This window comes from Marmota flaviventris, chromosome 3 (genome assembly GCF_047511675.1).
Source record: "Marmota flaviventris isolate mMarFla1 chromosome 3, mMarFla1.hap1, whole genome shotgun sequence".
Taxonomy (NCBI): domain Eukaryota; kingdom Metazoa; phylum Chordata; class Mammalia; order Rodentia; family Sciuridae; genus Marmota; species Marmota flaviventris.
The window spans coordinates 91509797-91529929 of NC_092500.1; the positions used below are offsets into that span (position 1 = coordinate 91509797).

Below are 20133 nucleotides of genomic sequence, written 5' to 3' on the forward strand. Positions count from 1 at the left end.
TTCTTTTGTTGCCAAGCAGTGGGTTCTGCAGAGAAATTCTATGAGAGTATCAATTTGCAGGGGACTGAGTCATGATACCTTCTTGATTCTATTCAACAGCATTCAGCTGTAAGGGGAGTAGGAGAGACTGCGGGAAGCAGAGAGGAGTTGAAAATGATGTGGAAAACTTTTGTGGCCAGCAAACCAATCTTATTTTCATTTTTCTTATAAATACCATTAATTATAACTTTTAATGCCACACAGTATAACATCCTCTAAAACTCTCATAATTAGCTCTTGACCCAGAATGTATATGCCTAGGAATGAGAATCCTGTACTGTTTATCATGCTTTGAAAGACAGAAAAAGTCATTTCCTTTCTTTAAGTCTCAAATAGGGCCCAGAAGGGCAGCCTGTTCCTGTTAATTCTGAAGTAAGGACTAGAGCACTTAGGATAACCACACATGCTATGTCTCAGGTATCTTAGACCTCACTTGTGAGTGCCCCCCCCCCAGCCCCATGAGCTTGATAGGGGTGAGGGGGTGGATATTTGGTTTTATTTTTATCTGTAACATAGTATCCACATTAGAATTAAAATGTCATAAAGTACTTTCAGCCTCTTATAGCAAAGCAAATAAAGTTTTAAAGCAGGGAATTTCTCTCTCTCTCTCTCTTTCTCTCGATATATATATATATATATATATATATATATATATATATACACACACATATATATACACACACACACATACATATATAGTTATATAATATATATATATATTTTTAAATTATTTTTTTTATTTTTTAATTTAATTTTATTTTTTTTATTTTATTTTTTATTGTTGGCTGTTCAAAACATTACACAGTTCTTGATATATCATATTTCACAATTTGATTCAAGTGGGTTATGAGCTCCCATTTTTACCCCATATACAGATTGCAGAATCACATCAGTTACACATCCATTGATTTACATATTGCCATACTAGTGTCTGTTGTATTCTGCTGCCTTTCCTATCCTCTACTATCCCCCCTCCCCTCCCCTCCCCTCCCCTCTTCTCTCTCTGCCCCCTCTACTGACATTCATTTGTCCCCCTTGTATTATTTTTCCCCTTCCCCTCACTTCCTCTTGTATGTACTTTTGTATAACTCTGAGGGTCTCCTTCCATTTCCATGCATTTTCCCTTCTCTCTCCCTTTCCCTCCCACCTCTCATCCCTGTTTAATGTTAATCTTCTTCTCATGCTCTTCGAACCTACTCTGTTCTTAGTTACTCTCCTTATATCAAAGAAGACATTTGGCATTTGTTTTTTAGGGATTGGCTAGCTTCACTTAGCATAATCTGCTCTAATGCCATCCATTTCCCTGTAAATTCTATGATTTTGTCATTTTTTAATGCAGAGTAATACTCCATTGTGTATAAATGCCACATTTTTTTTATCCATTCATCCATTGAAGGGCATCTAGGTTGGTTCCACAGTCTAGCTATTGTGAATTGTGCTGCTATGAACATCGATGTAGCAGTGTCCCTGTAGCATGCTCTTTTTAGGTCTTTAGGGAATAGACCGAGAAGGGGAATAGCTGGATCAAATGGTGGCTCCATTCCCAGCTTTCCAAGAAATCTCCATACTGCTTTCCAAATTGGCTGCACCAATTTGCAGTCCCACCAGCAATGTACAAGTGTACCCTTTTCCCCACATCCTCACCAGCACTTGTTGTTGTTTGACTTCATAATGGCTGCCAATCTAACTGGAGTGAGATGGTATCTTAGGGTGGTTTTGATTTGCATTTCTCTGACTGCTAGAGATGGTGAGCATTTTTTAATGTACTTGTTGATTGATTGTATGTCCTCCTCTGAGAAGTGTCTGTTCAGGTCCTTGGCCCATTTGTTGATTGGGTTGTTTGTTCTCTTATTGTCTAATTTTTTGAGTTCTTTGTATACTCTGGATATTAGGGCTCTATCTGAAGTGTGAGGAGTAAAGATTTGTTCCCAGGATGTAGGCTCTCTATTTACCTCTCTTATTGTATCTTTTGCTGAGAAAAAACTTTTTAGTTTGAGTAAGTCCCATTTGTTGATTCTAGTTATTAACTTTTGTGCTATGGGTGTCCTATTGAGGAATTTGGAGCCCGACCCCACAGTATGTAGATCGTAGCCAACTTTTTCTTCTATCAGATGGCATGTCTCTGATTTGATATCAAGCTCCTTGATCCATTTTGAATTAACTTTTGTGCATGGCGAGAGAAAGGGATTCAGTTTCATTTTGTTGCATATGGATTTCCAGTTTTCCCAGCACCATTTGTTGAAGATGCTATCCTTCCTCCATTGCATGCTTTTAGCCCCTTTATCAAATATAAGGTAGTTGTAGTTTTGTGGATTGGTTTCTGTGTCCTCTATTCTGTACCATTGGTCCACCCGCCTGTTTTGGTACCAGTACCATGCTGTTTTTGTTACTATTGCTCTGTAGTATAGTTTGAAGTCTGGTATCGCTATACCGCCTGATTCACACTTCCTGCTTAGCATTGTTTTTGCTATTCTGGGTCTTTTATTTTTCCATATGAATTTCATGATTGCTTTCTCTATTTCTACAAGAAATGCCGTTGGGATTTTGATTGGCATTGCATTAAACCTATAGAGAACTTTTGGTAATATCGCCATTTTGATGATGTTAGTTCTGCCTATCCATGAGCAGGGTATATTTTTCCATCTTCTAAGATCTTCTTCTATTTCTCTCTTTAGGGTTCTGTAGTTTTCATTGTATAAGTCTTTCACCTCTTTTGTTAGGTTGATTCCCAAGTATTTTATTTTTTTTGAAGATATTGTGAATGGAGTGGTTGTCCTCATTTCCATTTCAGAGGATTTGTCGCTGATATACAGGAATGCCTTTGATTTATGCGTGTTGAGTTTATATCCTGCCACTTTGCTGAATTCATTTATTAGCTCTAATAGTTTCTTTGTAGACCCTTTTGGGTCTGCTAGGTATAGAATCATGTCATCTGCAAATAGTGATAATTTAAGTTCTTCTTTTCCTATTTTGATGCCTTTAATTTCTTTCGTCTGTCTAATTGCTCTGGCCAGTGTTTCGAGAACTATGTTGAACAGAAGTGGTGAGAGAGGGCATCCCTGTCTTGTTCCAGATTTTAGAGGGAATGCCTTCAATTTTTCTCCATTCAGAATGATGCTAGCCTGAGGCTTAGCATAGATTGCTTTTACAATATTGAGGTATGTTCCTGTTATCCCTAGTTTTTCTAGAGTTTTGAACATAAAGGGATGCTGTACTTTGTCGAATATATATTGGCTCCACACCCACGAATTCAACCAATGACAGTCAAAAATATTTGAAAAAAATTGCATCTGTATTGACCATGTACAGGTATTTTTTTCTTGCTATTATTTCTTAAACAATATAGTATGACTACTATTGGCATAGCATTTGTGTTGTTTTAGATATTTAAAATAACATAGAGGTAGGTTAGAGTATATAGGAAGATGTACATAAGTTATATGCACACTGTATACCATTTATAGCAGGAATTTGACATTTATGGATTTTGATTATCTTTGGGAAATCATAAAGCAAATCCCCCATGAATGCCAGGGGCAACAGTACATGCATTTTTAAACATTTATATGAAACATGAATATTGTGTCAAAGTTGCATTATTGTTTATAATTAACCTAGATAGTTTTTCATTGTTTAAGGATTTACAGAGAAGTACTAAATAATTTATTTATAATTTTAAAATATACAAGGAATAGGTCATAGAAAATTTTTTTGAATGGTAATCAAAGGCACTAACAATGAAGGTTTCCTGACCTTCTTTAACAAGTTGTTCATTATGCTAGGAGGATTGTGTGATTGAAAAGATCCTCAAAACTTAGTGTGTGAGTGAGTGAGTGTGTGTGTGTGTGTGTATGTGTGTATAGACAAAGAATTTAGAGAATTGAAAAGACACATTATATGCACATTAATTCCTATCTAAAATATAAGTATGCAGTTTAGACATTAGGATAAAATACAATGCTGGGGCAGACTCCTAGAAGTTGTTATGGTTTGGATTTGAAGTGTCCCCCAAAGACTCGTGTGTTCAAGGCTTGGTCTCCAATGCAGCATTGTTCAGAGTTGGAGCTTTTGGGAAGTGATGAGGTCAGAGCCTTCATGATCCAATCAGTGGATTAATCTATTGATACCTGAATGAACTACTAGAAGGCAGTGGCAACTGTAGGAAGTGGGACCTGGTTAAAGGAAGTAGCTCACTGAGGGTATGTCTTGGAAGTAGGTCACAGGGCTTTGTCCCTGCTCCCATCCTGTCTTTGCTTCCTTACTGCCATGAGCTGACAGTTTTCCTTCTGCCACATCCCTTCACCAGGATGCTGTCTTTCCTCAGGCCCAGAGAAACAGTGCAGCTGAAACCATTATCCAAAATAAATCTCTAAGTTGTTTTTCTCAGGTATTTGTCACAGTGACAAAAAGCTGACTAACACAAAGGTTAAGGGAGAACAAGTCTCAGGAGATTTCTCTGAGAACAAAAGTATATAATAGAGGCTCAAGCTATTTGGGAACAGGCCAAAGCAGAAAAAGCAGAGAAGGTAACTGCCAGGGAGTCATTAGCCATGGCTCCAAAGGCAGCAATTATAGATCTTGAAATGCCACAACCAGGGCACTCCAAGTGGTGGCACAGAGGTGATAGTTCTAGGAATGGGCTTCTGTTCTCTGCCGAGGATTGGGGTATTCACACCCTGAAGATTAGTGCCTGAGAAAGGGTGAAGGATGCATCATGATGAAACTGCAGCCAAAGCAGCCTCTGAAGAACTTTGAAAAAACTGTGGTCTGGATTGCGAAGCAGCACACATGTGAGAGCTTGCATACAGAAGAGGGGATTTTGAGCATACAGACTATTGGTCAAGACCCTACATTCTGGAGCATTTGAATCGTGGCTCTGGTTCCTTCTGGCTGTGTCTTTGGGAAAATTGTTTAACTTCTCTGGAGTCTCTATTCACTAATTTAAAAATGTAGATTAAAAATATTACCTTATAGGTTGATATGACAATTAAATACATTAACTATGAAAAGAACTTGGAGCAAGGCCTGGCACATCATAAGTATTATATTAGATGTTAGCTATTGTTATTTGTATTTCTATACTTATACTTAAGTTTGGATATTTAAATTGCATTTTACCTTGTATTTAATGGGCTTGTTTCACATTCAGTCATGAGGGGGTAGGAATATGTCTCCTGCTTTACTTGGAAGAAATTGATGTAACTGACCAAGATATTAATTGACATGTAGGATAGTATGTAACTCAGTTATAAATTTAGTACAAGATATGACATGTTCTGTCGAATTAGGGAGGAAAAGAAGATCAATGAGTTACTGGAATAATGAGATGTTTCATGGATGAAAGTACTAATTGTCCAGATATCAGGGATGGGTGGGACTGAAAGTTATCAGAGACACCCCCCCTCTAGAAATATTGTGATTCTGTATATAAATTAAATAGATAAAGGAAGAATGATTGTACATTAGGAAAGATCTTCTTTAAGAATAACAGAAGGGGGGGATATACCTTGAGAAGACCATTAGGTGATGGGAGCCTAGGAAGTAAGAGCTAGGAAATGGAAGCCAAGTAATATTATTAAACAGAAGAATAACCTGCTGTGTTTACAGAACAAGATGCCTTTTAAGTCTGCAATGGAGAACAAGTTCTTTCTCTAAAAGTGTTCTATAGAAAGTTCTATAAGAAAGTTTAATTTGCAGAACATATAGCATAACATCCTCAAGTGTGACGATTAACTTGGCAGAGGTATGCAAGTGGGATAATGAGGTCTAGCTCATTGCCATGAAGTTACCGGCTTAGATCTATTCACATTGTCTCATGTCCTGGTCCTCTTAAATTGGAAGAGGAAATGAGTCACCCTAGGCAAACTGTCCTGTATCCAAGACTGTGCTCTCGACACATCTGGGTGTGTCAGATGAAGGAGAGAAATGAAAAGGGACGGGACCCTGGCAGACAAAGTCTGTTTGCATTTTTCCTTTGACCAGGGCCTGAAAGACCTTTTTTTCATCTGAATCAATATATAGCTTTTCTTGATTTCTAAGTGGCAGGAAAGATGATCAGCAAACTGCAGTACTGTAATTGTCTAACTAATGATGCATCTCAAAAATAGGTCCTGCAATCCAACTATCCATTTCCTTACTTTACCCTTTCTGACCTTCTCTGTGTAACTCCTCTACCTCCTTCCCTGGTCCCACTGACATGTCTGTCATGCCACAAACCATTTCAAGAAAAGGAGTTCCACTCAGATCTTGGGATAATCTGAGGAGCTATTTTTGGTACCATGCCAACCCACTCATGTTGGATGGAGTTATTTGGACCGGGGGTGGGAAGCTGGAGTGAAAGGAATTAATTCCTACTGATGTGGTTCCTGGAGCTACCTTGAGCTCCCAAGACCTCTAGACTTAGTGTTGAGTGTCTTCCTGTTCCTCCTGAAGCTAGATGGTGACCCTTTCTCTGAGTTTTCTCACACAAAGTCCCCATCCCTATTTGTTGAGATAACTTGGGATCTCTTGATCTTTGAAACAAAGGGTCTAAAATGCCTATCCAAGTCTTAAAGCTAATGTCATTGACTGCAATCATTTGTCAATATTTGAGATTTTTGTTAATGTAAATAAACAAATTCTTCTTCCAGATATAACTGTACTATTAAAGGACATTTTTCAAGACTATAAAAAACTTGCTGTATTTTCCTATTGAATCTAATGGCAGACTTTTTTTTTTTTTTAAATACTAGGTATTGAACCTGGGGGGTGTTCTAGCCATACTCTGCTTTATCAGTCAGAGTCATTGTGATTGCAGGCAGTGCCACTGTGCCCTGCTATAATGGTAGAATTTTTACAAATCTAATTAGGTAAAGGGAAGGTTTTAACAGGAGCTCTGTGTGGTATTCCTTATCATATCATATAGCTTCCAATATTAACTTCTGGAAAAACCTTTGACCAGAAAAGTAAGACCTGGATTTTAGTCCTATTCTGCTTCTTCTGTTAATTGTGGCAACATACCTAATTCTTTGGATCTCAGTTTTCTCATTTAAATGTTTATTATTAAAATACATGAAGTATAAAGGCTCTTCCCAGCTCTAATAGTTTTTGATTCTGTCACATTTCTTCTCTTCAACCACAAGGGTATGAAGTTAACGAAATGGAAACCTCTGAGACAAGTAAAATTGCCAAGTGCACAGGACATCCCCATGAAGCCTTTCTACATCCTTGGATTAGGGAGAGAGTCCTCACTGTACATTCTGAAAGGGGAGATAAAAGATCGATGTTGAGAGAGGTTTTTATAATTATTATTTTCTTCAAAAGCATACATTCCATTATATGTGTTTATAAATTTTTGGCTGAAAATATTAGAATGATTAAAAATTAGACAAATAAGTTTCACTGTTAAGAGGTTACAGGAAAAAAAGAATGCTGTTTTTCTCTACTTAAACTGTTTACTGAGACAATTAGAACTGACATTTATTGAATACCTAAAATAGACCAGGAATTATGTTATGCATTCAAAAAGCAAAGTTCAAAAGGATCTTATATTATCAAATGCACTGCCCTTTGGACAATGATTTTGGGTATAATTGATATTCATAGTATTCTGCCTAGACTGTTACCTTGGTGTACAATAGTGTTTTCCCAGACTTGCTTAGTAAAAAATAGATTAAAAATAAAAGATAGTCACAGGTCTTTGACCAAATATCCCAATGTTTGTATTGTCTTACAGATGAAAGTAGTAAGTCCATTTCTCATCATAAATCTTTTTTTTCTAAATTGTTTTTCTGGACATAGTTCAAGTAGAACAACCAATCTATTTATGTCAGCCCTTGCTCTTTTCAATGACCTCTTATTGAGCAATCTGCTAGATGAAGGGCTGGTTAGCAAACAATAACTTGCTACAAAAACACTGACTAAGGCCTGCCAGGCAGGCATGCTGCTCCACTCTGTTCTCTGGAAATTAGCACCCAAGCTGATTCTAGAAATGGCAGCTTCATGAAATTATTGCTTTACCAGAAATCACCTTAGATGTGGAACTTCTGTCTGATATGCACACTTATGCACACTCACACATTCACAGCTCATCTTACTTGGTAAAATGGCTTGTTGCTTCCAGGTCTGTGTCTTGTGGACGAAGATTATCATACACATATTTCAGGTCTTGGATTCCACTTAGCTCAGGCAGACCTGCATGTAGCATCTTTGTAACAATAAAATCCAAAAACCAAAAAACAAACAAACAAAAAGAGGAAATGCAGAAAAAAAATTAGACTTATTTGTTTTATTCTGATAGGCATATAAACATAAGTTTGCATACAATGGTCTTCAATTTATATATGGGAATGAATGTAGGTTCATGAGTTTTAGTGGTAGAAGCAATAACAACAATAATAAAAAGAATGATTGTAATTGGCAAAATGCTCATAGATTAACAATTTAATTTTATTTTCCTAGTAGACCAGTGAAGAAAACATGAAAATCCTTTTATCCCCATGTCAGAATTTCTGGATCCTCCACTTTAAATCTGAGTGATCTTGAGAAAGTTCCTTAACTCACTGAATTTCTACTTTCTCATTTCTAAAGTAGGTATAAAAATACCCAACATGTTCTGGGAGAATCAAATGGCTAATGAATGAGAGATACTTTTGCACATTTAAAAATATTACACAAAACTTATGTAATATTGTGCATTTTAGAGAAGATAAATTTCATCCCTAGAAAGCTGCAAGTGGCATGTCCAGTTCAAATGATGTGTAACAGCGGAGTATAACACTGTTATACTCTGGTGCTTAGTCCTTTCTTTCTTCATGACTCCGTGGCTCACTCTTACATTGCAGTTTTCCCCAGTTGAATGGTGACTATATTTATTAAAGATTATTAAGTAATGAAATAATAAGAATAAAATTGAACAGGTATTTTTCTGCTAATCTTCAGAAAAGTACTTTGTTTACCTTTCGCTGTGGACTGAAGGGATAATATTCTCTTTAGTTGTAGACAAAATTCTCAGAGAAAAAAAAATAGGTCTTTTTGAAACAAATTTGAACTTTTTCAAGAAAAAGAAAACTATTTTTCAGGACCTCTATGACTAAGATGATAAATGATTTCCTGTTCTGAAATAGAGACAGTTTTACAATGAGAAGTTAATCCTAATAATCAAGGACAAAGTGATTACGTGGTTGTGGTTGTAGAGGAAGGGTGAAGTTGTATTTGATCTGATGAAGTTTGAATGAGAAAAATGTGGGTTTGAAAATGCTCTTCTTTCCCACAGTCCCCACCCAGGTTGAGGGAACAGCATGTATGGATGTACAAAGGAGACCAAGATGTTTTTACTGTGCTTGCAAAAATAAATCCAGGAAGGTTTTCTGGAAAACAGAGAATTATATGTCTGATCACCAAGAGATGGGGATGAAAAAACAAACAGGGTAGAGAATTTTACAATATTAAAGATGTGTGCCATATCCTAAAGTAAGAGAGATGTTTTTACATTTGATTGAAAGAACTGACTCTGTTTCAAAAAGATCACCATGGTTGTGTATCAAAATTCATTAGGCAGGGTCCACGTAAGAGGATGGACTAGAAACTGGTTTGGAATGGAGACATTACTGGATCTCAAATATATGTAGAAAGTAGATTTGGGAAAACTGATTGATTGAATACATCAAGAGAGATGAAAAGAGTCCAAAGCACACAGCTGTAAATATAGATTTGGGAATCATTAGCACACAGTTGATAGCTGAAACCTCAGAAATGGATCAGCCAGTCCTGGAGAGTTGCCAACTGCCTCTCCTCATGGGCGACTGGGTGGCATTTCAAATTCACCATATCTAAATTTGAGTCAGTTCTATAAATCTTTCCACCTTTTTTCCTGTTTCATATCTCCATTTACACTGTCACCTTTGTGTAGCTGACAAGAAATTCATATTTTCTTCCAATCCCTATTTTTCCTGATTTTCATAGTCAATCACTTAATTCTATGAAAAAATTTCAACAGACTCTGGGATGCATTCCCCTGTGTTTCACTGCGACTACCAGTGTTCTAGTTCAGCTCTTTATCTTCCTTTGCCTAGGTTTCTTGAATAATTTCTCGAACCCTTGAATCTTTAATCCCATAAATTGATTTATCTATCTAACATCCAAGAAGGACAATGGTACTGTCTTCTCTATAAACAAACATACTCCTCTTATTTTTTAAGGGTCTATGTATTAAAGTCTAAACCTCATTCTGGTCATAAATGACTTTTATAATCTAACTGCAATATCACTTCAACCTTGTCTTTTCCTACAGAGGCCTCCATCTGTACCACAGACTAGGCACACTTGATCACATCCATTTCCAACACATGCTGTACCCAAGCTCTTAAAACTGCCATGGATACTTATATACCTCCCCCAACTCCTAGTCAGTAATGCTTTTCCTCTCCTTCCTTGGCTACTGAAAATCTTTTACAGTGCTCCACTTAAATACTTCTTCCTCCTTGTAGCATCACTGATCCTCTTGATGAGGTTTAATTACTGCTATCTTTGTACAGCAATCATATCTTGGCTCTACCTTTCACAGAACTAATTCCTAGCTTTTACTATGTGTTGTTTATGAAGGTTTTTTTAATGTTAGATTTTAAGTTTTTTGAGAGCAGAAATTGAACTTTTATTCAGTGTTGATCTATCTATATTGCTTAGCATAGTGCTTTGTAAATAGTTGGAACTTCATGTATGTCTGTGGAATAATGCATGAATGGGTGAATGAATAAATGAGTGAATAGAAAAAATTCCAGATGCTATTAGGCTTTGAAAACATGCTACTAGCAAAGTCAGCACTGACTGACTACTAAACTTACCAAAATCAACCACAGGGAGACACATTCCCAACAGCAATTAGAATCCAGATTAGGTTTTATCTCATCATCTCTGTACTTAGAGTCCTAGAGACATCTGCGTACTTATTGAAGCAGATTTCTTTTTTTATCCCACCATGATCATTCATTAGCTAAAAACAGGCTTCTTCTCTAGAGCTTATGTTGGATTCTAGTCTTACTTGAATACCCTGAATTGACACCTGCCTGGCCAGGACTCTGTCAAACATTTCGTTTAGAAGGTAGGTGCTACGTTTACTCTTTCCTCTGCCTACACAACACACACACACACACACACACACACATTATAGTGCATCCAAGTACAGACCGTCAAAGCAGATGCATTTCTCTCTCTCCCCATTTGTCCCTGAGTAAAGGTGGCCAGTGCTAAGTTTACCATTAGTAATGTTTCCCTTTCTTGGAGAGGAATGGAGGATGTGGGTGTTGTGATTGAACCTTACAGGGTGCTGATGGCCCCTGGTAGCTGAACCACTTAGCCATATCTGTTCTCTGCCCCCTGGCAATGTGGTTCAAGTGCCTCCTGGTCTAGACTGCATGGGCAATTTCTGTAACTGACTACATGGGCAATTTCTGTAACTGGGGCAGTAGGGAAGGGAAAGATCAGGTAGAACAGGCATTGGACAGATGTAGATAATGACTAGATAAGTAACTTTTTATAAGGACAAGAGCATTTTTAAAGTTTCTATTTCTGTTCTTGTCCTACTAAGTCCAAATCTATTTTTATAGCTTTGCTTAGAGAGGTAGGCAGTCTTCCCTGCATCATAGAGAAACTAGTAAGATTTCTGCAGGGAAATATCTGATATAATAATGGGTGTAATAAACATTTTAAACTGGGTGAATGGTCCTTGTGTTCTTTTGGAGTCTTTCATAATAGTTGATATTGATTTTTTAATGAGAGAAAAGCTGATGAAATACAGGCTTTTATGTAAGTGAATTCAGCCACTAACACTCTTGGGTCTCCTAGAGATGTTGCTTTTAAGTAAGATGGGAATTTCATAGATTATTTTTTCCCAGGAGGAAATAAAGAACACTGAAAATATCTGTAAACCTGCTCTGCTCTCTGCTGAGGATGAGTCAATAACTCCAGAGTGAACCCACCAAATACCCGTGGCTAATAACACTGGGTACTGACCATTCATGGAAGATAGAATTTATGGCCCATGCCAAGTATATCTCAAGTTGTAAATGGGCCATGGCTTATTAGATTGAATTATTTTAAAGGAATTTAACACCACAAGAATCAGCTTGAGACAGAATTGAGGGGAAGGTAGATACCTGCATAAGTGAAAAATAATCTTTCACAAATTTAAACTTGTTTTTTATTTTATAAGAAGGTTTACCAGAGAACCTGTGGTCCTGAAACCTTCACTAAATGCTTTATCTACGGAGTCCCATAAGATATACCCTTGAGAAAAAAAGAAAGGAATTTAAAAGTAAATGATCAAAAACTGAGGAAACAGCACACTGATGTTTTATATTTGTTTATGGGTTTAACTGGTCCAGATTGCTTCTCTTCTGTTTCAGTTTAATAGTCTAAATCAAAGATCATATGCTTAATCTGAATTAATACCTTCCATTGTCAACACTTTTTCCTTAGCCTAAAAGTCAAGCCTTGATTAAATTAGAACATAGAACAATTTTTTTTAAATATATTATATACCAGAAACTTGCAAAAACTAAAGTATTTATGAGGAATTATTTTGAATAAATACCATGTATCTATTTCCTTTATATGAAATAGCTTTACATATGGAATGACATTAATGATTATTTAATAAATTATAACACATTTTGAATCTTTTTTAAGGTATGTAGAAAAATTTATTAAACAAGAGAAAAAACCTACCAGTAGCTTTCTGAATCTATTTTTTGAGAGGTTGTCCTTTCATATTATTTAACTTGCTAAATTGTCATCCAGCATAATTTTAGTGTCACCTGAGAAGCTATATTTGTGTTTTTCTGCTTTAGGTATATTTTTGAAATGTCTCTGGTAAGGCAGTTGGTAAAATTTGGAATTACTCCTTTTATGCAGTTGTTTATAGCATTATAGATATTTTGAAATGCTGGACACCTCATTTTCTTGTATACACAATTTTAGCTCCCTTACTAAATTCAAAAAACTTTAAACTCTGACTAGGTCATATACATTGACATATCATTTACAGTGTCTGTCATACAGTAAGCATACAGGAGCTCATGGATTCATGAATTGATCTTGCTAAAGTCTAAGGGGATATTAGAGTTGATACTGCCTCTATGTTGGAGTCAAGTTCACGGACTTAGTCCTTGTTGAGTTTGCTTTGTGGTATGAACTCAGCTTATTATAATCTGTAAGCCATCCCATGCAGCACCATGGTCTGATAGAACTGGGAGAGAGAATACAGACTATCGGTATGAATCATTGGCTGTTTTTGGAAATTCAATTGGAAGACTCTGGAGATGGTCAGAACCTTCTGTATTCAGTTTACATAAGAAGAAACCAAAGTGTCTTTTTACATGAAGGACATGTTTCTAGTATTTTTAGAAATCTTTATTTTTCAAGGTAGAAAGAAGTACAGTGGCTATGTTGTTTGAAAGTTAAAACCAGACTCCAAATTGTTGCAACAAAGTCAACATTTATTCAGTAGGACTAGCTAGAATTTTTCTGTGATGATGGAGGATGTTTTTATATCGGTGCTGTCCCATATGGTGCCACTTGCCACAAGGCTTATTGAGCATTTTAAAAGTAACTCATAAAACTGGGCATGCTGGTGCCTATCTGTAATCCTAGTGACCCGGAAGACTAAGGCATGAGGATCACAAGTTCAAGGGATCCTCAGCAATTTAATGAGACCCTGTCTCATCATAAAAAATAAAAGAGAACTGTGTATGTAGCTCAGTGGTAGAGTCTTCCTGGATTCAATTCCCAGTACCAAGAAGGAAAAAAAAAGTTGCTAGTGAGATTGAGGAACTGAATTTTTAATTTACATAATAATAATTTAAATTTAAATGAGATTAGGTTTAATTTGACCAGAGGATACTGTACTGAACAGTGTTCTTGTAAAGTAACAAGAATTTAGCATAATAATATTATCCAATTGAACATTACTATGTGACAGGTACTATTCTAAATGCTTTATATTAGTTATCAATTAGGATTATTATGAATTTAATCAATTAATATCCATAAAGCATTTACAACAGTGCCCGGTCTGGGCAAAGTATTCATTATTAGATCATTTATTCATCAACTCTACAAGGTAGATGCTATTATCTTCATTTAGTAGTATTTTTAGGATTAGGTAACATACTCTGAGGAATGGAATCTGTAAAATGTCAAGCTAGATTCAAACTCAGGGAGGCCCAACCTCTAACTCTATGCCTTTAATAACATCTAGCAGATTTATTGTCCTCTGAAAGCTTTTAACCACTTTGAATTGACTCTATGCCCCACACTGATGGACCGTGGCATGCTTCTCTCCGACAAATTGATGCAATTATTGGTGTGTATGTTGTAACCAAGGGAATCACATCCTTCTCCCAGAATATCTTTCTTTCAGGCTACCCCCTCCCATGTAACTCTTCTTCATCTCTTTGGATTGAACAGAGGAAAGAAATATTAAATTTCCCCTATTAGTCAACAGAGCATATAGGATCATGTCTCAATAGACCCAATATATACCACTAAATGTACTCTTCTCTGAATTGCTAGCAAGTCACTTTACATTTTGACTCTTAGTTTCTTAATCTAAAAAATAGGCAAATGGGCAGAGATTGGAGGAAACCAGGAAAAATTATTGCTTGGTCTGCATCATTAGGTTGCCATGGATATGTAAAGGAGAGAATTTTTAAGCATTTTTGAAAAATACTACTGCACAATAAAATCTCAGGTGCTTAAAAACATTAGTGTCCTTGAACCTGAGTAAAAATATACTGGGATAACCTCTGAATGCATCAATATTGTTGGGAATAGGAAAATTTGAGACAATAACTATTATTATTAATAGTTCAACATATTGAATTATCAAAAGTGTGTTTAGAAGCTGTTCCATGGTCCTCTCAGTTTGTTCATTTCTTTCTGTTCTGAAAAGCTCTTTGGGGAACACCAAGCCATTAGCAAAAATAGACTACTGAGAGAGAGACCTGAATGAAGCTTATTATTTTTGTTATTTCCCCAAAGGACTTACCATTTCTAGCAGGTTCAGGAGCAGTTGGCTGTGTTTTCTGACAATATTATATGCTCTACAGCAAAGCTCCACAAAATCTTGGAAATGTTGTGGGTTTTTTCCACCCTCTGTAATAAAGTACTCCATCTCTGATGTAAAAATAAAAGGGGCTCTGTCCCTATGAACCAAAAACAATAGCAATTGTAAGAGAAAGGAGAAATGGTTTGTAGGTTAAATTATGCAGTTGTAACTTATTTCCGCTTGAATTTTGTTGTGATTTTTCTCTTTGCTCTAATGGATGAACCTCCTTCATTGGTTGATAGCTGGAGAAATTTACTAACTGAGGGCTGCAACAGAGGAAAGGATATTATGTTACTATGTTGATCTATATTATCTCAAGTGTTTAATTCACAATTATATTTGAATGGGAATATCATCTATTAAAATATAAGATCAAATTAATAATAAGATAATATCTATGCAAAGTCTTTAAAGAAAGTATATTTACTGTTAAATTTTAAAATGATAAAACAGATCATGATTTTGACCTTCCCATATTTAAAAAAAAAGATTCTTTCTTCTTAGAAGATAGCTTGACCTTTTGGAGAAAAAATGTTTTCAGTAAAAGCTAAGATATTGTAATAAAAGTTCTTTTAGAAAGCAAATTATGAAAAAAAATAAATGTTACCAATTTACTGTCATATCCTTAGTAGGGAAAAAGGTAGCTATATTTCATTTCACACTAGACCCAATAAAAATGCTGATCAGATAGGAAGAACAGGAACAGGCCATGTTGTTATATAAGTAATACTGCCCCCTGTAGTCTCAAGGGTGGAAAAACCAGAGAGATGGTGGTCCTGTTTCCGTAACTTTCCATTTTTTATTATGTTATTTGAGAACTGGAGAGGCCCAAGATGAAGTGTTAACACTTCTAACAGAAACAGTAGAGAGAAGATTGAAGACACCTCTCTTGGATGAAACTCACTCATTGGATAGTGAAATGGTAAAACAGTTTTGATACCAGTTTGTCCTGAGTTCTAGAAACATTTATGGTGGGAATATAGTTTTGGGTAAAAATTATTTAAAAAATGAAGGTCTTTTAAAAAATGGATTGGAATAAAGTGTTTTTTAAATTTGAGTGTAGCAGCTTAGATACAAATAAGGTTAGACCAAGTCATAATAGAAAAGTTGCAGATTTTGAGGTAGGCCTTTTATTTTTTAAAATAAAGAAGAGTATTTTTTATTGTTGTTGCTTAGCTATTTTAGTAAAGATATAAGAGAGTGGAGAATCTCATGAATCTGGCCTTTTAGAAGTGTGGATATTTAGATCAGAAAGCTACAACAGGCATTTTGTGGCAGACCTGAGGACATGGACTCCAACTGCAGGCAGAGCATTTAAAAAAATAAAAATAAACTAGCTTTGCTTGGCTGTAGTCATTTAATTTTATTTTAAAATTATATTTTGTGATTCATGTTACCACTGACCATCCAGAAGAGAGGCTGGAATACCAAGACCTTCACTCCACTTTATATTTATCCACTTAGTATTTTTTTTTTTTTTTGAGCATACACTGAGGAATGTGTCTCAACTCCCAAGTCAAAATTTTTAATATTTGGTCAAAATTATTTTTACTGGGCCTTTACTCACTTTCTAACCTATTTTCTATGAATTAACTTTATAAGTCCTTTTTCTTTGGCTAAGCTGGGAGGAGATATGTTGAAAACATGAGATAAAGCATGTGTTCTGACCTTGGGCTTGGTATATCTCAATTTCTTCCTCTTTAAAATGGGGCCATAATATCCAGCTCTTAGAATGGCTGTGAGCACTACCTGGGAAGATGTAGGTCAATGCCTCACACATGGAGAGAGCTGTGCACTGAGAAGGGCAATGAGTAGGGACACTGTAGGTAGAAAGCAGGGACTATAGGCCCTATGGGCCAGGCTTCAAATCAGGTTCCTGCCACTGATGAGTTTGGGACCCCAGGAAGGTTATCTTATGCAGACCTTCATCTCCTCCTTTGTAATATCAGGAAGAAAGCACTTGACTCCTGGATTGGATGACTTAAATGACTTAAAGCATGTACAAGTGCTTAGAACACAAGCCTGACATACAGGAGGCATTCAACAAATTTTAGTTATTGTTGTTGGTTCATAAATGACCAATATGATTCTCATAGCTGAACCTTATCATAGATACATCTCTGTCTTCTGATTCAAAAATGCCATCCAAAAAATCCCATCTTTACTTTAAAGTTTAATTTATTCTCAGTGTGTCTATGGAAACTCTGTGCTGCATGAATGGACCTTTGAATTTGGAAATATTTTTATATATCACTAACCTTGTAGTCATCACTACTGCTGACATGTAGTAGAGTTCTAGTGACTTCCATAATCAGAAAAAAGATCTTAATTTTATATGTAACAGTTTTCCAATTTTTTTTCCTACTCTCTATATTATGTTTACTACCTTGAATGGAACTTTGGAAATAATTTTACATTTTACAGATTCATAAAAATTTTCCTTCTGATATGCTATATTTACCTTTTTTTTCTTTTCAATAGGAAAAAATATAATGGATCAAACTGATTTCTCTCTTGGAAAGTTTTTGAAATTATGCTCAATTTCATGAGATAACACATCCTTCTTCTATGGAGCCACCATTATAAATCAGACACAGAAAAAACATGCAGAAAGCAAGTATATAAAGAAGCATATCAAACTTAGAGAAAACTATAAACTAATTATAAAATTGGAGAAACAAATTGTATGTATAAACATTATCATAGTCTAAATGTTCAGTAAGTCCAACAAAATTAAATACTGTATCTTTTCTGTGTAATTTTTAAGGCATACTTCTAAGAAATTTTATTTTAAAAATTCAGAATTATACTAAAACTTTTCTATAAATGAAAAGAAGCCTCACAAATGAAATAGAATCTGATTCCACTCCTATAAGCTGTAGGAGTTTTAATTGTGATTTAGTTTATCAGTTGACTCAAATGCACACCTAATCCTAGGTTGTAGAATTAAGGTTTTAGAGTGTATCTCTGAAGTTCAGAATTACATGCCAATTTGATGTATAAATTGGTTGGGGCAAAAAGGAAGGTTGGAGATTGATCTATCAGAGTTATTACATTACAAATAATATGTTGAAAATATCTCATTTATAGGTATATAAATACACTACAGAACTTTTTTATTGTGACTATCCTACATTAATTTCTAGATTAGTAATTTTACGATTGTTTAAGATCTACCCATTCTCACTTTTGTGTCTTTTACCTGTATTTTTTCCCACTCAGTCTTATTTTCTTTTTCTCCCCTGATGCTCTAATGCTGATTTAGAGATCAGGATCAAAATATCTTTTTTTTTTTTTACTAGAAGAAAGACATCTTCTCTAATTAACTTATCCCTTGCTAGAAGTCTTAGGATTTTTTTCAACCCAAGGGATATGTGTGATTTTCAAGAGAAGAGGAAGTATTCCTCCTTCCTTTTATATAGTCTTAGTATCTGATACACTATTTTGATGATATTCTCTTATATATAATGAATGTAATAATACATTAACATCATTCTACAGGGAGGGGCTTGTGATAATTAAACACTTATGTGGGAAGACCATGTGAACAAACTTATTATGATTCTATCATTTTGTTGTCAAAATTCAATTCTTTATAAATTTATGACAATTTTTTCCAGAGATGATTAATCTGCAAAAATGCTAAGAGTATTTTATAGATTTCCATAAAAAATGAGAAGTAAGTTGGTGGTTTAAAAAGTGTGTATATATATTTAGACATTTTAGAATATTTATATGAAAAGCAGATAGTAATAACTAAGGGTAAATGAGTTCTCTTGGTATGAGAAATACAGGATAGTTAATAACTTGGTCTGTGTTACTTTTGTGTCAGCTTTTCTGACACAATAGATATAATCTTTTATAAAGTCATTAGAATACCAAGATCATTGTCATAAGAATTTTCAGATTGCTGCTACACTGAGGATACACAGAGTTTTAGGCTCTATCTCTGCCTTTTAGATGACTTGAACGTAGTTAGAGAGGTATACACTTACAATTTTAGAGCACTATAGTCATTTGTCAAAAGGTACTTATTAAGCATCTACAGTGGATATGTGCAAGTTAAAGGTGAGGTTAAAGAGCTTTAAACCCCATTGTTCTAAAAGCAACATAAATGTATTGAATAATAACAATAGTATTTTGAAAAAATTGCTCTAGAAGTACCATGGAGAAACATTTGGAGGGTTATGTGGGTAGATCAGAGGAGAGTTCTGCAGAAAGTTTGATCTGATCTGATAATAGCTTAGAGGATGGTTGCATACAGATACAGGGAAGTGGGAAGACAAAAACAAAACAAAACAAAACAAACAAACAAACAAACAAAAAAACTCCAAAATAAATAAATGGGAAAGACTTCATTATGGTTTGGAATGTGAGAAATAAGAGGTGCCAAGAATAACTTTAAATTTTCTTTCCTTGTGTAGCAGAGAGACTGTATCGAACCTTTCAGAGTGGCTCAGCTGTGAGCTACATTAGAGGGACCTTGGAGACTTTCAAAAGTGGATGACAAGGAAGATATTTGTCTAGGACCTTAGAGAAAAGATGTAGGCTGGAGGTAAAATTTTGTGAGTCAATCTTCTGTTTCTGAAAAGATGAAGTAGGCATATTTCTCCTTGTTCCTCCCACTGACTACACTAAAAATCCCTGTAATTTATATTTAAACAAGCATAAAATGACTCCTAAAGGCATAGAAAATAAGACACACTACTGGAGACATCAGTACTCAAGAAACGAGCATGGTGGTGTGTTCTCTGAGTTTTCCATTGCCTTTAATATTTCAGGCAAGTGGCTGAAGAAGCCTACTATCTAGTATGTGCAGAAATACCAATGGGTGCAGACAAAAAATGGTTCAAGGGAAGCCTGTTCTCTCTAGCCAAAGTACCAAAAAAAGGAAGCTTAACAAAACAGAAAATGGTTGGATGAAAATCACTTTACTCCAGCCAAACACTGCTGAAGAGTGTGACCAAAGCTCCCCTCACCTTGCAAAGGGCAAGGTGGGAAGCCTAGACTTC

General features: G+C 35.5%; 1 protein-coding gene across 2 annotated transcripts in view; it reads right to left on the bottom strand.

The window, feature by feature from the left end:
* Nucleotides 1–20133, bottom strand: part of Pik3c2g (phosphatidylinositol-4-phosphate 3-kinase catalytic subunit type 2 gamma) — a 352426-nt gene that overhangs the window by 87234 nt on the left and 245059 nt on the right. For both annotated transcript variants that reach the window (XM_027955972.2, XM_027955971.2), the window contains 2 exons: nt 15062–15218; nt 8115–8224 (listed from right to left, as the gene is read on the bottom strand). In XM_027955972.2, coding sequence (XP_027811773.2) covers nt 8115–8224; nt 15062–15218 — 267 coding nt within the window. The remainder of the gene's footprint in view (nt 1–8114; nt 8225–15061; nt 15219–20133) is intronic.